Raw genomic sequence first — 23,577 nt, forward strand, 5'->3', positions numbered from 1 at the left:
GACTACCAATAATAAGGCTCATACACAGTATCAATTTGAACTCTACATTTGACTATATTTTCATTTTTTTTTCGTTTTATTCATTGCAATTAACAATATTGAAAATGTATTCTACAATGTAGATCAGTAGAGCATTTTTATGCTTATTTAAAAGTATGCGAATCGCAGTGGATTTGTTGTGAGATTATTCGTCTTAGTGAGATTTTTGAGTCAATTTGTACTATTTATCGTTTTTAGTTTAATACTATGATTAATAGTTTCTAAAATTACTAAATAATCGCAGCAAAACATTAGAAACTCCTGAATATTTCTTCATAGAAATTTTTATAGCTTTGAAATTAATCTTGACTAATTCACGTGATCGTTTCACCAAGTCCCGAAATCAAACAGAAAAGGAGGTTGAATGTTACTTTTTCGATCGTAATAGATAACGAACCCGACGCACATATAATTATTACATATCTCAAACACGGACAACGGCTCCTCAAGGTAAACACTATAGTAAGTATACCTTATTAGGTAGCAATAGGCGCTATTTTACAACAAAAACCTTAAGTCGTCATTTCATCGTTTAAGTTCTATCACCACGTAAGTCATTTTTAGCAACTTTCAGGAAATTGGACGAAACGACGCGTCTTTCGATTCTCTAGCGAATGGAATCAACATGCCAAAACCTCCAAAAAATGACTTACGTGGTGATAGAACTTAAGCGACGATTTGCAACAAGCCTATATTTGTCACCCTGCACGGTGGTCACATCATTATCTTTATGTAACATAACGTTGCCAGGCGGTCAGCTGTGCAGGGATTCCATTGAGTGGATGTTTACAGTCCGGCTCCGGTTGCGTTGGCCAGTAGCGAACTGCTCGGATCACCACCAGTTTGCCACCAGCTCTTGGCTGGATAGAAAGTGACGGTGTTAATTAACCAGTGATAAATAAATCTAATTTAATAATTATTTACTATGAAGACAGTGAAGATAGAAGCGAAAGAGACTTCAAGATGGACTTATGAAGGTATTACTACTTATGGGTCAATATGACCTACGCTCTCCTTAATTTCCGGTCTACGCATTAGTTTTTCGATGGTAGAATTTACCCTTAATTTTTGAATGAATTGGAAATAATTGATTACCACACTGCACACACATCTGTTTTATAAGAGTAATCGGTAACCAATTTGTGTTCTTAAATCATCTCTGCATACTCTACCAGTCATCCTTTGGAATACGAGTAAGAAACAACGTAACGCTAGTTCAGTGTATTAAGTAGTTTAGGTTTAGGATTTACTTCACCATCATTTATGTTAGATTTCAAGAGGACATTTTAAAAAGTAACGCGCCTGAGTTTTCAGATTCTTTATGAAAGATAATTATAATTCACTAGCTATTCTTTATTTACATAGCTGTTTTATAATGTCAAAATATTTGTAAGTAGAGTGAGTGTAGGTATAGGTAAAATATACATATTGTGATGTAGGTAGTTAGTTAAATACCTAAGGTGCTATTGAAAAACATTTAAATGACTTCAAGAATAATTTTAAGGACTAAGGCTGAGTTTCACCACCAAACTTTGACCGTAACTATAACAATAACCGGTGGTTTTTGTATGGATTTTGACAGATTTTTGACGTTTGTTACAGTCAAAGTAAGATGGTGCAACCCAGCCTAAATTGTTCAAATGTGCATTCCAAGCAAGTCTCGTTTATTTCTTTAGCTAAAAGTGTTAAAGTCACGTGACGCTGTCCTAATAGATTTACAGGCATAATAGACAAACATCGTGACTGGACTTAATGTAATTCTCCCTAATTGACCGCTTTGCCCTGTGGATAATCGGCACTAGCTCTGAAATCTCTGTTACGAATTTCTGTAGTACCTAAGTAGGACCCATAAGTAGCTTGGCTTTTCCTGGGGCTACAAAAACTTTACTTTTAGTTATTGCAATTCACGAAGGCGAGTGAGCTTTACCACGGCTTTACCTACATATGAATGAAAGTATATATTTTTTCAGGGAACATTCTTTCACTGACAAAACACTAGGTAGGTATCTAAGTGAGGGCTCTTTCCCACGACCATCCCGATTTTTGCAGGAAATGTTTTTTTTGGAGAATTCTTTGTTGAATTTTGTTTTTTAACATTATATTGCAAAATTGGATTGCCGTAAAAAAGACTAATACCTTTTGGCTTGTAAATTACTTATACAGGATGTTACTTTGCTTCCTTGCCATACCTATTCACAGAGATAAAAGTAGGAAACAATACCTACCTATTATCCTACTTAATAATATTATTAAAAATGCGAAAGTTTGGATGTCTGGATGTCTGAATTTTTGTTACTCTTTCACGCAAAAACTACTGAACGGATTTTGATGAAACTTTACAGTATTATTGTTTATAACCCAGAGTAACAAATAGGCTATAATTTATGACGATCTATGACAAACGAAATTTCACGCGGATGAAGCCGCGGGCAAAAGCTAGTTTCAGATAAACAAGAGACTCCCATAGAAAGCAAACTAAGTTTTTAGTAAATTTTGTTTTGCAGTAGGTACAAATTGGAATAAACCAATTTTGTCTCGCACGTTCAACAGGCGCAATTGGAATAAACCTAGTGGGCGTCAGCTTTTTACAAGTGTCAAAAATAATTTTAAAGATTGCAATAGAAATTTAAAATAGAATAAAAATTAAAAAGTCAACAAATGATGTTCATGTGTTCAATAATTAGTAGTGTGTTTAACAGATTGTCGATAAAATAAAATACTCAAAATTAAAAAATATTAGGGCATTATTTTTTTACTGATTTGTGTTCAGTGTCAGTAATATATGCAGTTACCCGTGCATTATGTACTAAACGTCGGTCGATAATAGTCACAGAAACATTTTACACCGCTTTACGCTTATAGCTTCAGGATCGAATCCCGCTTAGGGTAAATGTTAGTATGATGACAAAGATAATTTATTTTATGGGGTCATACATGTTTATATCGATAATATGCTTGTGTAAACATAATAATATCTATGTTACAGGAAATGTATGAATTCTAGGAATTGTATACTATTCTTAGGAAATGTATACAATTCCGAAACTATTTAGGAAATGTATAAAATATTGCTGCAGGTATTTTTTAATACGCACATATCCTTGGAAATGTATACTTTTCCTAGGAATTTTATAGAATTCCAATATTGTATTAGGAAATGTATAAAACTAAGCGGCACCAGCGCGGTTTTTTCTTTCGGCATCACGCATACTACGCTGAAGTCAGAGGCGGCGTAAGGCGTAGGCGACGTGGGCCACCGCCTACGGCCTCGCGGTACAAGGGGCCTCGCGCATCAAAAATTTTGAAAAAATGTATACAAGGTGGAGATGACAATATCACAATACGACAATAAATGCAAACATTGACTATTAAATATAAATTCTTGATAGCTAAACAAGGTAGTTAAAAATAAAAAAATATTTTTTTCCAAACAAATTCAGCCATAATCAAACACAAAATTAAGCAACAACACGGTTTTAAGTGACGGACATTATTCTTTAAATAATCACTGAATCAAGAAATCAGAAACTGTCAATGTATAGACCTTTGACCCTTTTTTTATTATTTCATAAAATCCGTCTTCAGGTCGCCACAGAACAAGGCCTCGCGAAATCTGTCTTGCCCACATCAAATTTAGGTCTTGCCCCGCCTCTGGCTGAAGTATTGGAAATTCCTAATTTTAACATCTCTTTTATTAAACTATTATTGGCATGAAGGTTTTAGTACTCTTGTAGCTGGATAACAAAGTCTCAGTTAGGTTAGGTTAGGTTAGACTTGCGACCTTACCAGCTGCCGCGGTAGCGGCCGCCGAGCGCTATTTAAGTTTCGGAGAAAAAAAAGTGACTCAATAAAAATGATTTTGTGTAAAAAAAATTTAGGCTTGAAATTTGTGTGCCATAGAATAGACAATTAGGCATACAAAAAATTTGGCGATTTGATAGAGAACCCGCGTAATCGTAGGAAATGTGTCTAACATAATTTACATCACACATTTCCGGGTGATTTTAGGAATTATACACAATTCCTAGGAATTTTATACAATGACGGATTTCATACATTTCCTGTAACATCTATATTAATTTAGTACCTATCTATCCAGTCTCAAACTCGTCTCACTTTTATTACTTATTCTGTGCTAATACTAAAATTGTAATTGGTGCGACAGTTAGAACCATTCGGTTATTTGAGTCTTGTGAGATTCGAACCTAAGACGACTTTAGACATAATAATATAGAGTTAATAAATTCTTCTCTGAGTATTTTTTGAATAAGTGCAGCAGTCTAATTAAAAGTTGGTATAAAATTGATTAGATGGCAGTAGCCCATTTGGCTTGAAGAAAGTGTGAAGAAAAATATTAAAATGATTTAAAATATTTATACATAGCTGTAAAATAGAGTATACAGTGTGTGCATTAAATAAGTTAGACTTCTATAATGAACGAGGTGAACGAAGACACTTACATTGACTTCTCTAATATAATTAAACATACTAGAAACATTATCATTCCATTCACAGACATATAATGTTCCGATCTCCTGAAATAGCGTTTATTCAAGTAAATGTTTGAAACCGACGCTTTTCCGTGAAAACGGAATGCATTCAGGCAACACGAGAAGCCATTTCCAGCAACGACTGACCTTATAACAAAGCGCTATTATTCTGCATGAAATGCAACACCGAAGGTTAACCCAATGCACAACGTGATAAGACTCAATATCGGTCCCATATGGTCGCTTAGTTTTTAGAAAACATTTGTCCAATATTGGATTAGCCTAGGCGCAGACTTTTAGTTGGCCGATAGTCGGTCGGGCTGTTAAATCAGTACGGAGATGTATGAAAGTGCGCACATTACACCGATTTGGTATCGGCCGATACTTCATACAAATTAGAATTGGGCCCAACTATCGGCCAACTAAAAGTCGATGGTCAGCGGCCTAGGCTAAAACTTTCTAGGTTCTTCCAATTCCAATTACAACTTCAATGGTCGAGCTTTCAACTTTTATAAGTAGACTAGCTGTGCCCGCGACTTCGTCCGCGTGGAATAATGACTTTGGGTAGGCACTTTTAATAATTTAGTCTAATTATTTTACAAATAGCTTTTGCCCGCGACTTCGTCCGCGGAGAAGTCGAAAACGTTCTCATTCGATTTTTAAATGTTTTTAACGTTATTATCTAAATGTTTGAATACTTATAAAATATAAAAATCTTAAAGGTTAAATTAATAAACATAAAAATAAAATTTTCTTATATTTTATGAATATGCAGCTCGGCCTTTGATCGGTGGTATTATCTTTTTGCAACGAAATCGAAAACTACACCTACCGCAGTATTATTGGTAAACTTTTTTTTTATTTTCCTACAGGTGCTAGAATCACCAAGCTTCTAGCATGCCACTGGCCGTGGGAGAAGGAGCTTTTCCTCAAGACTACTCCCACTACCTCAAGGGCCTCCGCCAAAACTCTCGCGCGAAAATGAGTTTATGTATACAGCGCAAGCAGGTGCCCGCGGCTTGACCGTCATGCATTACTATGCATTGTTAGGCGAGCCGCACGCAGCGGGCACCAACTCCGAGGTTAAGTGGAGGCCCCTAGAGTATGATAGTCTTTAACATGACATGATTGTAAAAAAAATGCACTAATGAGTAATTAATATCAACTTTGAAGCAAATCACCACTAAAATAACTTTCTACCCCTTTTTAACATAGTTAGGGGGTGCATTTCACTAAAATACGAAACACATCTTCCATTAATTCTGTTATAAGAATGCTTATGCGAAATTTGAAGTAGATTGAACGAAGGAATCTCGTTATCCCATACAAACTTTGCCCCCCCCTTTTTACCTCCTTAGGGGTAGAATTTTGGAAAATCCTTTCTTATCAGATGCTTACGTCTTACAAAGAATACACCGTCCAAGTTTCAGGTCTCTACGATCAGCGGTTTAGGCTGTGCATTGATCCATCAGTGGCGCGCGCAGTACTTGATCATTATTTTGCTGCGATGATATTTTAAAACTGCGATATCTTCTAAGATATTTATTGAAATCGAATGGTGTAAAGGCCAAGTATGTTTAAAATTAAATACTTGTGATGAATAACTTATTTATTTGGATAAGGATTAATATCATGTTTATGAAAAAACCTGCGCAAATAATGCATTAATTTAAAACAGATTTCTTTTTGCATAAAAAGGGTTACTATGAGCCAACCTTAAAAGATAGACATATGCTATCGCGGACTTTTTTTTAGAACTTTTAAAGGGGAACAATTCTGTCATACATGATTTTTGCGAAACTTTAACCGTTTACGCAGCGTCAGCTCTCAAAAGGAAAAAAATCACTGATTTGAAACATTCTTCATTGGTGCTCCGCTCCTATTGGTCTTAGCGTGATGATATATAGCCTAAAGCCTTCAGGAACTAACGGGCTATCCAACACAAAAAGAATTTTTCAAATCGGTCCAGTAGTTCCTGAGATTAGCGCGTTCAACCAAACAAACAAACAAACAAACAAACAAACTCTTCAGCTTTATAATATTAGTATAGATTTACTTAACATAAACGAAAAAGAGTAATTTTGTCTTAGAGGACATAGTTAATTCAAAACACTTCATCAAGCCCTGAAAACCCTGGTGGGTTTTCAATTTACAGTAAAATTAGATTTTCAGCAGCTTTGAAATCGATAAAAGTTGGACAATTGAGTTCGCTAACTAGATTAGTGGGGTCCCTTTGCCATAGAAAATCTATAGAGTAACGTTTTAGCAACTCATGTAATACTAATTATAATTTAAGGGTAGGTAAACGCAAATCCGTTCGGAAAGACTTAATTGCCCGCGGCTTCACCCGCGTAAATTATAGCCTATATGTTATTCTGTGTTATAAACAATAATACTGTAAAGTTTCATCAAAATCTGTTCAGTAGTTTTTGCGTGAAAGAGTATAGTATGTAGTATGTATGTAGAATTTTTTAAGGATCTTTTGTAGTACCTACAATCATAATTTCGATAGGTAAGTATAAATAGGTACTTAGTATGCAGTCTAGTTTTGCATTCGAAACGAAGAATTCAAGACAAGAGGAGCAGTCTAAGAGTGTTTCATAGCAAACACAGTAGTGTGCAATGCTAAGTTGGGACATGCATGTACTTACTTTGTTTGTTCTGGAGTATTCTACCAAACAGCACTTCTGTTCGAAGAACCAACAAACGTGAACAAAGAAGACTTAGGGTAATGTATAAACAACAGGAATGTTATGTACAGTATACAGATAATTCTATATGTAACGTTTTTGTTGTCTTAAATTGCTCTCCGCACAACGTTCACTGAAGCAGATTGAAGATATAAAAATGGAGATTTTAGTTAAATTTAGTTTATATTATATTTGATTATCAAAATAATATGATTCTAGCCACGTAAGATTCGTGTTCACTTGACTATCTTAATTTCTCAACGATATTAAAATCAAGTATTTATTATTAAAAGCATAGCCTTGTTTGTAAAACTGCAAAACTAGACTTTTTCCCGTTTTCAGCATCAATCCCTAATTTTTAAGTGACCCCTATGGTAACACTTAATAGGAATTTTGTTATCATAGGGGTCACTTAAAAAATAGGGATTGATGGTCGAATCCAACTCGCGAGCCTTGACAGGAATACGCTGGTTAAGGCGGCCCTTTATAAGGCTTGGGAGCCTGCGGGTGACGAGCTATTGGACGTAGCTATTAGCTATTAATTATTATACGTGCATTTTCTACTTTGTCGAAGATAAACACGAGAACGGTTTGTTCAAAACATATGAATTTGGTCTTATTGAATGCAGGATTAAGTGCCCTTCAACCGTCATGAAGACCGCTTTTCGATAAGGTAAGTCCTTTACGCGGTATAACCGGAAAACCGAAAAAACGCTCCTTTCGAGGGCCCCCACAACTTAAGCACAACTCCGTCGAAGTCGAAAACTTAGGAGAGTGTTAATGGGCAACCAATGAAGCCATTAAAGCAATAAAATCTTTTGTAGGAATTATTTCCGATTTAATTCATTTTTGTGTTTAATTCTCCTGGCCTATTAGACATTTGAAATTTTCATAGATGATGTACCTAAGTAAGTACTTATTTTCTGTTACCGCTTAGCAACAAATACTAAAAAGAGACCAAAAATGACAGTTTTTTTAAATAATTTTTTGCTCTAAAATATTAATTAATTCATTCAATTCATTACAAGTTTGTATAGAAAACTTAGTACGCGAGTCCGACTTACCCTTGTCCTGAAATTGTGTTTTGCAAACATTTGCTATCCGTAAATTGCTTTTTTATGTTAATTGACGTAGGTACCTACCTATCACTTACTTTCTTATAACGGCTGAACAAATAACTATGAGGCAAAGTATTGCATTAGTATCAAGTGTATTGTTATTTTTAATTAAATAAGACTCATTATGCTACCTGTATGAATTCATAATAATAAAATAAAATAATTTAGATATTAGTTAGTAGCATATTACGTACTGTTAATATATTTTGTTATATTATCTGTGACTCGTTGGAATAGGTTTTGGAAGCTTGCGGAGGATTCCTTCCTCTTGGTACTCCAGGGTACAAGGCTTCAAGAACTCTTGTGAGCGCTCGTGGATCCATTTGTTTGAGACTATAAACAAGTAATATATTAAATCAGAATGGTAATGGAAAATTATGAATTTCTGTTAATATTGATAGCTAGAGTTTTCTCGCAGAAATGTTCCGAAGTAGGGAATGTAATCTCGTTCTCGCGAGATCTCGAAATTAGCGAGATCTTGCAGTAATGTTATTCATAAACTCGCGGGATCTCACTTGAGCACCAATCTCGCGAGATTTTCATTCCCTATTCCGAAGCAAAAGCTCTTAAAAAACTTATAGGCATTTAAGTTATTTTATTGTAATAGGAGTTATTTTATTATTGCTGTGACTTTTCAAGATATAAGCAGTGTTCCTTATATTATCGTGTTTTCACAACCTATTTTAATTTATGACCTTCTGCAGGTTCGTTTAAGCAATTTTTTTATGTGACAGGAGGCAAACAATTTATTGAGGTACAACTCTTATAGTCCTTGTTTACAGCGCTATTGTTGTGGCTATTGGTGCTATAGAGGTCAGCAGAACCCATTCGAGCAATTATAGACTTTTAAATCGTTGGCATCCTTTAAAACTAAGACTCTACTCATGATACATGGTACATTCCCTCAATATAAGACAAATCCAATGAGTTTTTTTGTCTCAATTTTACTATTTATTTGTATGTATTAGTGTGCTCTTAGAAAGAGTTTAGAACGATTGTACAGTTAACAGCACTTCAGATTATAGATTTTTGTTGCAGAATAACACCTACATCGAAATAAGATGCCACAGTGTTAAGTTTGATGTGCTGTCGTCTGTACAAAATTTTAGTTTTTGAAATTTAACTCATTGGATTTGTCTCATATTCAGGGAATGTACTATGTACAACCATGAGTAGAGTCTTCGTTTAAAAGAATGCCAACAATTTAAAAGTCACCCTGTATAATGTGACGCTCTATGCCGCGCCGCGCAGCGCCGCTCAAGTGCGGCTTGGCCTTAGTGACTCATATTCATTGGGTGTTCGGATAGCTCGCATTCAAGGTGCGGGACATTTTCGTCACGCAAGCCATATTAGCTATAGCGCTACCTATTACCGCATTTGGGGAACCATTTCACTAGAACTAGATAGATGATTTGGTATGCGATAACTTCGTTTCCTTTGGCAGTTGCTTTGCGATTGTCTAATCAGATGTTCTCCCATCCTATATGTATTTGAACGAGTAATCGATAATAGTTGTTGCAATTCACGAAAGCGAGTGAGCTTTTACATGTGTGGTGGCTCTTTACTGTTCGTTTTCAAAAGTTTTGATAGACATTACACTATCGTTATGTGCACACAAGTACCTAAAGCTCACTCGAATTCGTGAGTTGCAAGAATTATAATGAAAATGGAAAGAAATAAGAGTTTAGTAATAAGGCAGGTCTTACCCCACTTGGAGCCTCGCAGCACCGGGCAGGCGGCGTGTCGCGTGGCCAGGTCTCCCTCGCCGGACGGGTGTAGGTTTAGCCAGAACGCCGCCGCGCCTTTCTCGGGGAACACACTGAGTCCCAGCTTCGGAAATACTGTCGCGCCTCCTTGCGCCACGTCTGACATCTGGTAAGTTGAGAGCAGGGTTTCAGGTCAGACAAGGCACGTATTTTATTATTAAACGAGTCTTACGTATGGGTTTGACGAAAAAAAAACTTACATAAAACAATACAGTAGCGATTCTATCTCCATTAGGGTCGTACTCGATAAAATCTTGTTTCTGTAAAAAAATGCGTCTCATTATATTTTATTAAATTATAATGATAATATTAAATAAGGCATACGATACATTTTACGACGGCCAAATTTACCCCCACCACGCAATTTTTTGCTAAATAAGTTTGGCGTGGCCTGTACCGTACTATTATTTTGTTTATTGCTATTTTAATACTTTTTCGTGCCATCCCGTGTTACCCCTCTAGAATTTCCGTTTTACCCCTGCGGGGGTAATTACCCCCAGGTTAGGAACCACTGCCCTAAAGCGTTATCCCAACTCACTGTAGAAAAGTCGTAGTGCGCCACATAATATCCCCCGATGCCGTAGTTGACCACTTGCAGGTCCTCGGCCGTGACCATGCTTAGGCCGGTCATGTCGGCTACGCGCTGCGACACGCGAGCGATCACCGGCGACTCTCTATCTTCAAGCCACGCTACCTTGCCGATCCGGTACTTAGAGGGGGCCGGGGCGCCATTTTCGCCACTTTTGGTGCCTGCTCGCTGGAACTGTGAGGGAACTTTGTATAAGTTTGAATGTTGATGGGTACAATTTGTAAAAAAAGGTGTTGCTGCACAAAGTAGGCTAGTCTTGTTTTTATTTGTACAGTTTGTTTGGTTATATCAAAAAATGCTACTAATACAACCAATATGATGGGTCAACAGATTCTTATGTCCCCATTGATCCAATAGTAAAAGTTTTTTATAACCACGTTGTCTTAAAAACGTTCGAAAAATATAAATTGCTTTGTTGGCCTTTTTTATTCAGAAGATATAAAATAAATTATTTATTTATTTCCCCAAATGTTATAAACACTTTAGTAACATTTCTCACCCTAGGCTGAGCAGTAGCTTTTATGAATTCTATTTCGTCGTCACTCATGACGTCATGAAACACGATGACGTCAGGTTGCAAGTAAAGATACTCCATCTTGATTGGGGCTAACTTCAGGAATGGGTGGTTTTCTGTCAGGTATCTGCATTTTAATCTGGATAGAGAAAAACTTTATTCACATTTGGAAATTGGCATTTCTTTTAGAATTTTGTGAATCCAAGCACCAAAGGTAGGTCAACTCAGACTCAACATTTATGCTGAAAAACAGCCTCAGTATTGAGCTTGAAACCGTCGTCAAAGTGTGACAGTAAAAATGTTATATTTTTACACTTACGTCGTTACTTGATATAAAATTAAATCTATCAACGTATCATTCTAACCTTCTGGATATTACACCAGGAACTTGCAGCTCACCGCGACATAGAACTTTATAAATCTGCAGCTCTTTTTCGTATTCATCATCGGACACTGGCGATTTTGGTGTTTGTTTTTCTACAACTTCCTAATGAAAAATTATTAAATAGAAATAACTTAAGCCATCAGAATAACATAAACCGAAAATATAATAGGTAGCTAACTTTAGGCAGGATTTTTTTAGCTTTGATTTTATTTGGTTATTTCAAAAAAGCATTGTAACTTAGACTCATTGTTAAACGTCCATCGTACACACAAAGAACAAAAAGAAGGCAACCTTTACGTGACGTGTAAAAGTGCTTTTCCACACCGTATTTTAAAAATTTAGTTGTTGTAACTTTCAGGAATAATCAAATGCTCACCCCGTTCAGCTCCTTAGCTTCCTTTTCAGCGATAATTTTCTGGTAGAGTTTAATGTTCCCGGGACCATGCTGGTATTCTGGATCCAGCTCCACAATCCGCTCAGTCCAGTGCAAAGCACTTTTGGTATCGCCTATAAATAAAAACATTTTTCAGGCCATAACAGGCCATATCGTTTTATAAGAGCCACATAACACAAGTTTGGTTGATTGTTTTTCAGTGACAGCAACGCGTTCTGAATACTGTTTTTCGCTCGATTCAGTCAAACGAACTTAAAAAATTGTAAAAAAGTAGACACAAACCGAGGTAATAATGCGAGAGTGCAATATATTCCATGTAGTCAATCACTCTGTAGTCGCTAAGTTCGTCCTTTTCCGAGTATTTCCGTAGCGCCTCTGTCATCCAGGCTAGCGAATTAGTGTAGTCTTGTACTTCATACAGGGCTTTACCTATCTCGAAGCAGTCGCCCGCCGACATCGGTTTACTAATAATACAAAACGAATATTATTTTCTTAAATTATTTCATGTCATACATAAAAAAAAATTCATGAATAAGTAGGTCTAATGCATGACATGCATATTACTCAACACTTTATGTGCCACCATAGCGAGGAAGATTTTTAAAAAACGTGATACCTAGGTACTTATAGCTTTTCTTCGTAAAATAAATCGTATTTCAGTTCAGGTAATCTGGCTAGAAGTACTTACTTACATAAATAGATGTCTTTCGACAATACACAGTCTTTATAAACGTCTTTAATATTATGTAGGTAGATACCTACCTACCTCATCATTTCAGCCATAGGACGTCCACTGCTGAACATAGGCCTCCCCTAATGCTTTCCATGTTGATCGATTGGTAGCGGCCTGCGTCCAGCGCTTCCCTGCTACCTTTACGATGTCATCGGTCCACCTGGTAGGTGGACGTCCCACGCTGCGTTTTCCGGTACCTACTTACCTAATAGTAGAAATTATTCTAGGCTAGCTAATAGCCTAAACTAAAATTAAAGTAAGTGTAGGTAGCTCCATGAAGAGACAATATTGTTGCCTTAGGTAGTCTCAATAAGGCTTGTTTCACACGTACCACAACCACTCCACACCATTTGCGACATAAAGTGGTCAAGCTGTGAAGTTGTTACGTGTGGATAGTATCGCTGCGGCTTCTAGCGGTTGGGTTATGGTCTCTACAAAATGTGGATGTGGTTGGATTGTCATGGTTTCGCTGGTGGTTGCGTTGTGGTTGTAACGTGGCTGCGGGTGGCCGATAGTGACGGCAAAATGTGGTGCGTGTGATTAAATAAATTAGCGTACGTCCACGATTTGTGGTTGTGGTACGTGTGCAACAAGCTTGAAACTTGTTGCAATTTATTTTTGGAAATAAATTATCAAATAAATACTTGCCTGTAAACCACGCCGTTCAACAGCCCCTCTGATAAATCCTGAACATTAAGTTCATATGTTTCTTGAAGCCGTGTCAGTGCTTCAGCAGCGCCTGTCAGATCTTCTAATACGGGATACTTCAAATCCTCATGAGTTTTTGCGATAATGTTTGAATTTTCTGTCAAACATTGCATTTAACTTATTTGGTTTGTAAACGTGAATGTTATTGTACGAATAAATATCTTGTACCAGACCGGCTTTTACCCGCGGCTCCGCTCGCGTGAAATTTAGTTGGTCGCAGAAATATCGCTATAAATGGGGATTATGGATATGCACTCATAAAAAGTTGGTGAACTCCTAGAAACTTACCTGTTCCGATTTGAGAAAGTTGTCTCATTTTCTCCAAATCTTTAGTCAGCCTTTTTATAAGAGTAAATGCGTTGATGGGATTGGCCAAATAGTTTGGAATATCCGCCATTGCCGTTTCATGCTCTTCTTTGTAGAGTTTTAATCGCCTGAAGCGCACAATTAATCAATATGTTAGCCCCTCTGTCGCTCAGAAAAATAATGGGGTAATGAATACAATTCAGAGTATTTTATGATGTTTTAGGTATTGTCTCCAAAATAAAGGTACTTAATGCTTAATAACACAACCTACTTTTTCAACGTGGACAGCCGCGTTTCCTCAGCCGCGATATACTCATTCACATCGTTTATTATTCTCTGATGTGTTTCTATTAAAGGTTCAACGTCTGATATTGCAGTGAACACTTCGGCTTCACTTCTCGAGAATAAACTCATCCACATACAAAAACACATCAAACACGTAAATTCAAACGATAACATTATTCACGAAAATCTTATTAGAACAGACTTTTTAAAAATATGAATAAGTCGTTATTAATTTACTATCTCAAATTTAATTTAACCAATGAGGAATTAAACGTAACCAGTAACTATTACTTATTAACCACTATTTTATTTACAATTGAATATATGAGGTGTTGATACTAAAATATTCTATTATAGTCTAAAGAATTGAACAAAGAAGATTATTATTTATATCGAGTTTTATTTGACCAGTTGCCATTGTGCTCTGTCGGCCATTAAGCTTAGAGCTCACTGAATTTTGTTGGTGATCTTTAGTCTTATATTCATTTTACTTTCACTTGTTTATTTCAAGTAGATCTGTTTTTTTTTTGGATGGACATTGGACAGTCAAAATATCTGTTTTGTTTAAAAAAAGTAGTCTTATAAAAAATTATTCTATAAACTGGCGCCCAACGTGGGGCCGCGTACGCACTTTACGTAGAATCAACGCTTCAATGAAATTTGATCGATAACTTCACCAACACCGGTTAACGCTATTAGATATTGCTTCTTGTGTTCAAAGAAGATGACTTGTGATAATTTTAAATGTTAAAGATCAAATGGCGACGCATGATTGGGAAAGCCGACCCCGCGTAACGGGATAAGGCGAGGCAGAAGAAGAAGAATTTTAAATGTTTCAAAATAGCTTACCAATCCAACCAATCTTAAATTTTCACCGATTTAAAAAAAATGATTTTAATCCACTGTTGACGTTTATAAAGTTCGTGAGTTCTCTACCTTAATGCAATGTCACATTAACAAAGGCCAACATAACATTACTCATTGTTTTTAACTATAACTTAATTGTAAATAATAAAATTGCACAGCTGATACTTAATCATTGTTAAAGTCAACACTTAAAGGCTTCGCCAAATGGAACGCGTAACTAAGTACGCGTAGTTACTAGCCTGACGTAGAATTTTATTGTTTGTTAGAATGTGAATAGTTTCATGTCCAACACAGCGCCAGCACTAGCATTGCAGTGCGCATCGCTCTTTTGCGGCATTAGGACGGTTTTACGTTCTACCAAATCAACACCATTCGACGCTATAACGCGCCCTAAATTACGCATTCTACTGGCGAAGCCTATAAGTACGGACGACGGCACATCAGAGGGCTGAGTTTGAGTTTACATCAAAACGCGCTCACTAGCGAGCGCGTTTAAAAATATATGAATGAATATATTAGTTATTGAAAGTTTCCGCTAGGGGCGCTGTACAATACGTCATACATTTAACGTCGTGGCGCCCTCTGGGGGCGTAGTGTGAGTTTACGTCAAACGCATTCGATATCGACTGCATGAAAAAGTGTCATTAAATGTATGACGCATTGTACAGCGCCCCTAGCAGAAACTTTCAAGAACTAAAATCTATACTAATATTATAAATGCGAAAGTAACTCTGTCTGTCTGTCTTAACGCCTAAACCACTGAACCGATTTGATGAAATTTGGCATACAGATAGTTTGAATCCCGGGAAAGGACATAGGATAGTTTTTATCCCGGTTTTTGAACAGGGACGCGCGCGATAAAGTTTTTCTGTGACAGACAAAATTTCACGCGGGCGAAGCCGCGGGCAGAAAGCTAGTCTTCATAATAATATATTTTTTTAACGTAGTCGATATCGAATGCGTTTGACGTAAACTCACACTAGGTAAGCCCCCTGATTACACATTTCTTACTAAAATGTTTGTGTTGATGACCACAGCACTCGTTGCGCTACCAATACCAAGAGACTTGTGAGTTGATAGAAAAATTTTAATGAGGTAGTTAATCCTATTTCACTTTTTTTTGAGAAACGGAATCTTGAAATTGTTTGATGCTGACGGGTAACAAGGGTTGAATAAAAAAAAGAGTTAATAATAATATGTAAGTACTTTTAATACATATTATAGCCCAAATATCTTTATTACCTTACGTAGTCTTCTACGCAAGGTAAGTTTCCAGCATCCGTACATTTAGTGCAGTAATATTCACTTTACTTTATTAAGCATTTGAGTTCTAGTTCGCTTTAGGGATATGGGTAAAGTTAGTGCCTTTTTGGGGTGGTATCAACACTACTTGGCAGCCAGGACTGGAGGTCTTGAGGATGGGTTTCGGTATCCTGCGGGATACGCCTTCCTCTTGGTATTGGAGGCCGCAAGGCCGCAGCAACTCCTGCCCGCCTTGATGGATCCATTTGTTTGAGACTGTAAATATAATAATTTGTTTTTAGATGACTTACTTATTTGCTGGAAAGTGAAGTTTCATGATTTAATTTTCTAGATTTCATCTGGTCCGGCGAACTACATACCGCCCAGTCAATTTAGAGGTGAAAAAGCACTTATATTTCTAGGTCTTATGTCTAGCCTGCTAGCGCTCACCCCACTTGGAGCCCCGCAGCACCGGGCAGGCGGCGTGTCGCGTGGCCAGGTCTCCTTCGCACGACGGGTGCAGGTTGTACCAGAACGCCGCCGCGCCTTTGATAGGGAACAAGCTGACCCCCAGCTTAGTGAACACCGTCGCGCCGCCTTGCGCCACGTTCGACATCTGACACCGAAGAAATAACAGAAGGTAATTTTTTCTGGCTGGAGCAAGGAATTTCTGACTTCACAGTAAGGGGATTCCATACACTAAGCTTTTGTAGATGACGCCAGGAGAGCTCTATAAATATCAAACCTTTTGTTTTTTTCCTTAGATTATTATTCGTGCGGTTTGCACATTTATTTAGCCAGTGTTAAGTAAAATTATATGAAACTTTGTATTTGATGCACCGACTGGCGGGTTAGATTCGCAGTGCGGATCCCCATTGATCACGAAGAAGCATCTATTATTTTAATTTTTCTTTTTTAATATAAAAAATACTCACATAAAATAGAACTGTGCCTATTCTATTCCCAGCGTTACGATAGTTGATTAAATTTTCGTGTTTCTGTAAACAAAAAAGCAATTATAACAAACTGCTGCACCGAATAATACAGAGGTTAGTGTGAGTTTACATCAAACGTCGTCACTAGCGAGCGCGTTAAAAATATATGACGATTTTAGTTCTTGATAGTTTCCGCTAGGGGCGCTGTACAATCCGTCATACATTTAATGTTACTTTTTTACGCAGTCGACATCGAATGCGTTTGACGTAACCCACACTACGCCCCCAGACGGCTGAGTGTGAGTTTACATCAAACGCGCTCACTAGTGAGTGAGATTGAGTTAAGAGCTAGACCTGTAATTGCTGTACTCACTCTAGCAAAGTCGTAGTGCGGTTCGTAATGTCCCCCGATGCCATAGTTAACCACCTGCAGTTCCTCAGCCGTGTCCATGTTGAGGCCGGTCATGTCGGCCACGCGCTGCGACACGCGAGCGATCACCGGCGACTCGCTATCTTCAAGCCACGCTGACTTGCTGATCCGGTACTTAGAGGGGACCGAGGCACCATTTTCGCCACTTCGGGTGCCTGCTCGCCGGAACTTTGAGGGAACTTTATGTAAGTTTGAATGTCCAACCACATTTGTAAAAAGGTGTTGCAGCACAAAGGAGGCTAGGCTAGTCTCGTTTTTATTTGTACAGTTTGTTAATCAAACATTGCTATCGATAGGTAGGTACAACCAAAACACGGTAATACTATCATACAGTATTGTAACTTCATATAAACGGACGAAACACGAGCTTTCCTTCGAAATTCAAATCTCGGTATGCGCTCGACATGCAAAAGTCGGGGGTGTCGCGAATGTGCCACAGTAATAAACGGAAGATGTGTTGTTTTTAAACAGTAAGCGCTCTTTTTTATAAAAATAATTACAAGTACCTATTTATACAGGATGTTATAAGCCGACACTAGCCCATGTTAACATTAAATGATATTATGGTGAAGTCAGTGATATCATCATTTTATTTTTTGAATTTTCATACAAAATAAAATTTATAAAATCAGATTGGTATGATGATATAATTTTTCTGACATCACCATACCATTTATATGCACATGTTAACATGGGCTAGTGTCGGCTTGTAAACCCATTTACCTAACACCCTGTATAATAATCAAGCATTTTGTACGCTTCAGTCGAGGCGCATACATTTTACGGTCGCAAATGTATAAGATTTGTTACTAAATCTTAACACATTACACATACACACATATTTTTTTAATTAAATCTACTAATCACAAAACAACGTGCATTTTTATCCTATTTCATTCACAAAGTATTTTGTTTGTCAAAATAAAAAAAAAATTACATTCACAAAACTAGATAAAAATTCTTAGTAGGCAGATGTTATGAAAATAGGGTCTGTAGGTAGGCAGCCCTATCGCATGTTGTCATACCGTGACGTACCGCGCGGCTGTTGACATTTATTTCAAAAATATGGTCGAGTTGGAATACTGTATAGATAGTATTACCGTGACCAAAATGATGGGTCAACAGACTTTTATGTCACCCTTGGTCCAATACTAAAATTTGTTCATAATCACGAGTTACATAACCCACCCTGACGAAAGGCGACTGTTTTGAAAGTTGCCCTAAAAACCTTCGAAAAGTATAAATTGCTTTATTGGTCTTTTTAATCAGAAGATAAAAAATAAATGACCTTTAATTGTTATTTATTTCCCCAAATGTTATGTAACACTTTAGTAAAATTTCTCACCCTAGGCTGGGCAGTAGCTTTTATGAATTCTATTTCGTCGTCACTCATGACGTCATGAAACACGATGAGGTCAGGTTGCAAGTAATGATACTCCATCTTGATTGGGGCTAACTTCAGGAATGGGTGGTTTTCCGTCAGGTATCTGCATTTTAATCTGGATAGAGAAAAAAATTTTCACATCTGGCAATTGGCATTATCCAAGCACCAAAGGTAGGTACATCAGATTCAACATTTATGCTGAAAAATAGCCTCAATATTGAGCTTGAAACCGTCGTTAGTGCGAGCGTGAAAATGTTATATTTTACAGTCATACTTACGTCGTTACTTGATAATTATAAAATTAACTCTATCAACGTATTATTCTAACCTTTTGGATATTACACCAGGAACTTGCAGCTCACCACGACAAAGAGGTTTGTAGTTTTGCAGCTCTTTTTCATATTCATCATCGAACACTGGCGGTTTTGGTGTTTGATCTTCTTCTACTTCCTAATGAAAAGTTAATAAATAGAAATACAGTGGGTAACTTTAAGCCATCAGAATAACATGAATCGAAAATATAATAGGTAGCTAACTTTATTAGGCAGAATTTTTTAAGCTTTGATTTTATTTATTTAAAAAATCCGGCCAAGTGCGTGTCGGACTCACGCACAAAGGGTTCCGTACCATTGATTTATGAAATTAAAATGATTTTTTTTTAATTTAAGTTATTTGTATGAAAGATTACGCGGTAATAAGCGGTTTACGATTTACGAGGTATGAAAAAAAAACTACTTACTAGATCTCGTTCAAAACAATTTTCGTTGGTAGTTTTTATAGTACTAATGTACATCATATTTTTTTTTAGATTTTTCATTTCTTACTTTAGAAGTTAGAGGGGGGGGGGGACCAACTTTTTTCCACTTTGGAAACGTCTGTCACGCAAACTATTCGGTTTAGAAAAAAAATATTTTAGAAATCTCGATATCATTTTTGAAGACCTATCCATAGATACCCCACACGTATGTTTGATGAAAAAAAATTTTTTTTGTATTTCAGTTCTAAGTATGGGGAGCCCCCAATATTTATTATTTATATTTTATTTTTGCATCAAAATGTTAATTCGGTTCACAAAATACATCTACCTACCAAGTTTCAACAGCATAGCTCTTATAGTTTCGGAAAAAAATGGCTGTGACATACGGACGGACAGACGGACCCGGACGGACAGACAGACATGACGAATCTATAAGGGTTCCGTTTTTTGCCATCTGGCTACGGAACCCTAAAAAGTAACAAACAAAGAATAAAAAGAAGACAACCTTTAAAAAATATAAGCTCCTTAAGAGTCTGGGTATTTACTATAATGGTGGGAGGTGTGAAAGTGCTTTTCCACACCGTATTTTCAAAATTGAGTTCTTGTAATTTTCAGGAATAATTAAATGCTCACCCCGTTCAGCTTCTTAGCCTCCTTTTCAGCGATAATCTTCTGGTAGAGTATAATGTTCCCGGGACCATGCTGGTGTTCTGGCTCCAGCTCCACAATCCGCTCAGTCCAGTGTAAAGCACTTTTGGTATCGCCTATAAATAATGTTTTTCAGGCCATAAGTCATAACAGGCCATATCGTTTTCATAAGAGCCACACACACACACTTTGGTTGACTGTTTTTCAGTGACTGCAACGCGTTCTGAATACTGTTTTTCGCTCAATTCAGTTAAACGAACTTAAAAAATAGTAAAAAAAGTAGACACAAACCGAGGTAATAATGCGAGAGAGCAATATATTCATAGAAGTCGATCACCCTGAAGTCGCTAAGTTCGTCCTTTTCCGAGTATTTCCGTAGCGCCTCTGTCATCCAGGCTAGCGAATTATTGTAGTCTCCTTCTTCATACAGGGTTTTACCTATCTCGAAGCAGTCCCCCGCCGACATCGGTTTACTAACAATACAAAACAAATATTGTTTTCTTAATATTGAAGACTTCTATTTGTTATTTTATGAAGAAAAGCTATATCACATTTTTTAAATGTTCCTTGCTGTGGTGGCACATATATGTAGAGTTCAGTCATAATATGCATGTCATGCATTACTATTCATGCATTGTTTAATGTATGACTTGAAATAATTTAAATAAGTTTAACACCCACGCCGGCGCTATGACACAGTTTTTAGTAAAGTAATAAAGCTTGTCTAGTAATACTATAATACTATTATAAAGGGTGGAAACGATAAGTGATCTCACTCGATTATTTCTAAACTATACAAGATATCCAAAAACTGGTTAGGTACTGATCCTGAAAGTGTTTCCCGAGCTCTATCCAACGGTACCAATAATCTAAGTTACAAAATAAAGTGGATCTATCCGAAAATTAAATGTTTCCAGCTTCCATACATTTAGTACTGCCACAGTCATGGCACTCATGTCTTGATAATATTATAACAAGTAAAGCCTAAAGCCAATGTTTTCCATTAATAATTTTAATTAAGAATGCAATTTACGAGTTCATTTTAAGTGATAATAATTTAACAAAAAAAATTAACACTTATAATATTGTGTGGCTGGCATACATTTAGTATGGAGGCTAAAAACATTAAATTTTCGGATAGATCCAGTTAATTCTGTAACCTATTACTGATACCATTTGAAAGAGCTCGTGAAGCACTTTCAGGATCAGTAACCAGTTTTTCGATATCTTGTATAGTTAAGAAATAATCGAGTGAGATAACTTATCGTTTCCACCCTGTATAATAATAGTCTTTAATATAAGTACCTAATAGTCGTTTATTCTGGGCTTGCTAATAGCTAACTAACTAATAAATAAATACTTGCCTGTAAACCACGCCATTCAACAGCCCCTCTGATAAATCCTGAACATTAAGTTCATATGTTTCTTGAAGCCGTGTCAGTGCTTCAGCAGCGCCTGTCAGATCTTCTAATACGGGATACTTCAAATCCTCATGATTTTTTGCGATAATGTTTGAATTTTCTGTCAAACATTGCATTTAACTTATTTGGTTTGTAAACGTGAATGTTATAGTACGAATAAATATCTTGTACCAGACCGGCTTTCGCGTGAAATTTAGTTTGTCGCAGAATTATCGTTATAAATGGGGATTATGGCTATGAACTCATAAAAAGTTGGTGGTTACTTACCTGTTCCAATTTGAGAAAGTTGTCTTATTTTCTCCAAATCTTTAGTCAGCCTTTTTATAAGAGTAAATGCGTTGATGGGATTGGCCAAATAGTTCGGAATGTCCGCCATTGCCATTTCATGCTCTTCTTTGTAAAGTTTTAATCGCCTGAAGTGCACAATTAATCAATATGTTAGCCCCTTTGTTGCTCAGAAAAAGAATGGGGTAATGAATACAATTCAAAGTATTTTATAATGTTTTAGGTATTGTCTCCAAAATAAAGGTACATACTTAATGCTTTATAACACAACCTACTTTTTCAACGTGGATAGCCGCGTTTCCTCAGCCGCGATATACTCATTCACATCGTTTATTATTCTCTGATGTGTTTCTATTAAAGGTTCAACGTCTGATATTGCAGTGAACACTTCGGCTTCACTTCTCGAGAATAAACTCATCCACATACAAAAACACATCAAACACGTAAATTCAAACCATAACATTATTCACGAAAATCTTATAATACTATACTCTTTATAAATTATGATAACGTATTTAATTATTATACTCGTATTTAATTTAACCAATCAGGAATTAAACGTAACTATATTGTTGTTAATACTAAAATAGTGTAAGGAATTGAACAAAGAAGATTATTATTTATATCGAGTTTTATTTGACTAGTTGCCATTGTGCTCTGTCGGTCGTTAAGCTTAGAGCTCACTGAATTTTGTTGGTGATCTTATGTTTCTTCTGAACTTGTGTTTATCTTCAACTTAAAATTTTCATGTTACTTTCACTTATTGTATTTCAAGTACTCGGTTTTGTTTAAAAAACGTAGTCCTATACAAAGTTCTCTTATAAACTGGCACCCAACGTGAGGCCCACGTACGTACTTAACGTAGAATCAACGCTTCAATGTAATTTGATGGATAACTTCACCAAAACCGGTCAAAGCTATTGGGTATTGCTTCTTGGGCTTAAAAGAAGATTCATTATTGTGACAATTTTAAATCTTATCATATCCTACCAATCTCAAAAAAGTTGTAAGTAGGTATGTTTTAGTATTACCTAATTTAATCCACTGTTGAAATTTATAAAGTTCGTGAGTTCTCTACCTTAAATGCAAGGTCACATTAACAAAGACCAACACAATAAATTGTTTTTAACTATAACTTAACTGTAAATATTACAATTGTACAGCTGTTACTTATGCACTAGCCTGAGGTAGAATTTTATTCTGTTTGAAGATAGTTTCATGTCAAACACAGCGCCAGCGCTAGCAGTGGACTTGTTCCTACTCGGACACTGAACGTATCCGAACTAGTACAATGGTCAAATGAACTAGTTCGGTCTTATAGTTCTATTAGTTCATTTTAGCACACCTATTTTATCAGGTACTCGCGACATACACTCGCGAGCAAAACTATGGAATCACTTACATGAAGTTGTTTCCACGCGAACTTCTGTACTAACGAATTTGTTAGTAACAAAAAAAGTGGCATCATTTTAAAGATTAAACTTTTATCTTTAAATTGATACCAAATTCATTTAAATCACACCAGTATTTAAGAAGATATCCCGGCTGATGTGAAGAAGTAATGAAAAAGACATGTATGAACTGTTTGATA

General features: G+C 36.5%; 2 protein-coding genes across 3 annotated transcripts; both read right to left on the bottom strand.

Annotated features, from left to right (window-relative positions):
• Positions 1-792: 792 nt before the first annotated feature.
• LOC114355461 (prolyl 4-hydroxylase subunit alpha-1-like) lies at positions 793-14,273 on the bottom strand. Of its 2 annotated transcripts, XM_028308300.1 has the most exons (12): positions 14,004-14,273; positions 13,715-13,860; positions 13,367-13,523; positions 12,268-12,449; positions 11,968-12,098; positions 11,572-11,693; positions 11,192-11,345; positions 10,642-10,866; positions 10,304-10,363; positions 10,044-10,209; positions 8,532-8,670; positions 793-899 (listed from the first exon to the last, which is right to left on the bottom strand). In XM_028308300.1, exons 1-11 carry the CDS (start codon positions 14,189-14,191, stop codon positions 8,552-8,554), a joined length of 1,650 nt encoding a protein of 549 aa, XP_028164101.1. In that variant the 5' UTR covers positions 14,192-14,273; the 3' UTR covers positions 793-899; positions 8,532-8,551. The 2 variants fall into 2 exon arrangements, with proteins under 2 accessions (XP_028164101.1, XP_028164100.1); XM_028308299.1 differs by lacking the exon at positions 793-899 and having other exon boundaries at positions 8,465-8,670; positions 14,004-14,272.
• A 1,840-nt stretch (positions 14,274-16,113) lies between these two features.
• Positions 16,114-22,483, bottom strand: LOC114355460 (prolyl 4-hydroxylase subunit alpha-1-like). The gene is made up of 11 exons (XM_028308298.1): positions 22,262-22,483; positions 21,969-22,114; positions 21,645-21,801; positions 20,572-20,753; positions 20,266-20,396; positions 19,204-19,325; positions 18,837-18,990; positions 17,435-17,659; positions 17,062-17,124; positions 16,577-16,742; positions 16,114-16,402 (listed from the first exon to the last, which is right to left on the bottom strand). The coding sequence occupies exons 1-11, from the start codon at positions 22,447-22,449 to the stop codon at positions 16,215-16,217; spliced, it is 1,722 nt and encodes a 573-aa protein (XP_028164099.1). The 5' UTR covers positions 22,450-22,483; the 3' UTR covers positions 16,114-16,214.
• Positions 22,484-23,577: the final 1,094 nt, after the last annotated feature.

Source organism: Ostrinia furnacalis, unplaced genomic scaffold (genome assembly GCF_004193835.3).
Source record: "Ostrinia furnacalis isolate ACB-3 unplaced genomic scaffold, ASM419383v2 OfSCF2409, whole genome shotgun sequence".
Classification (NCBI taxonomy): domain Eukaryota; kingdom Metazoa; phylum Arthropoda; class Insecta; order Lepidoptera; family Crambidae; genus Ostrinia; species Ostrinia furnacalis.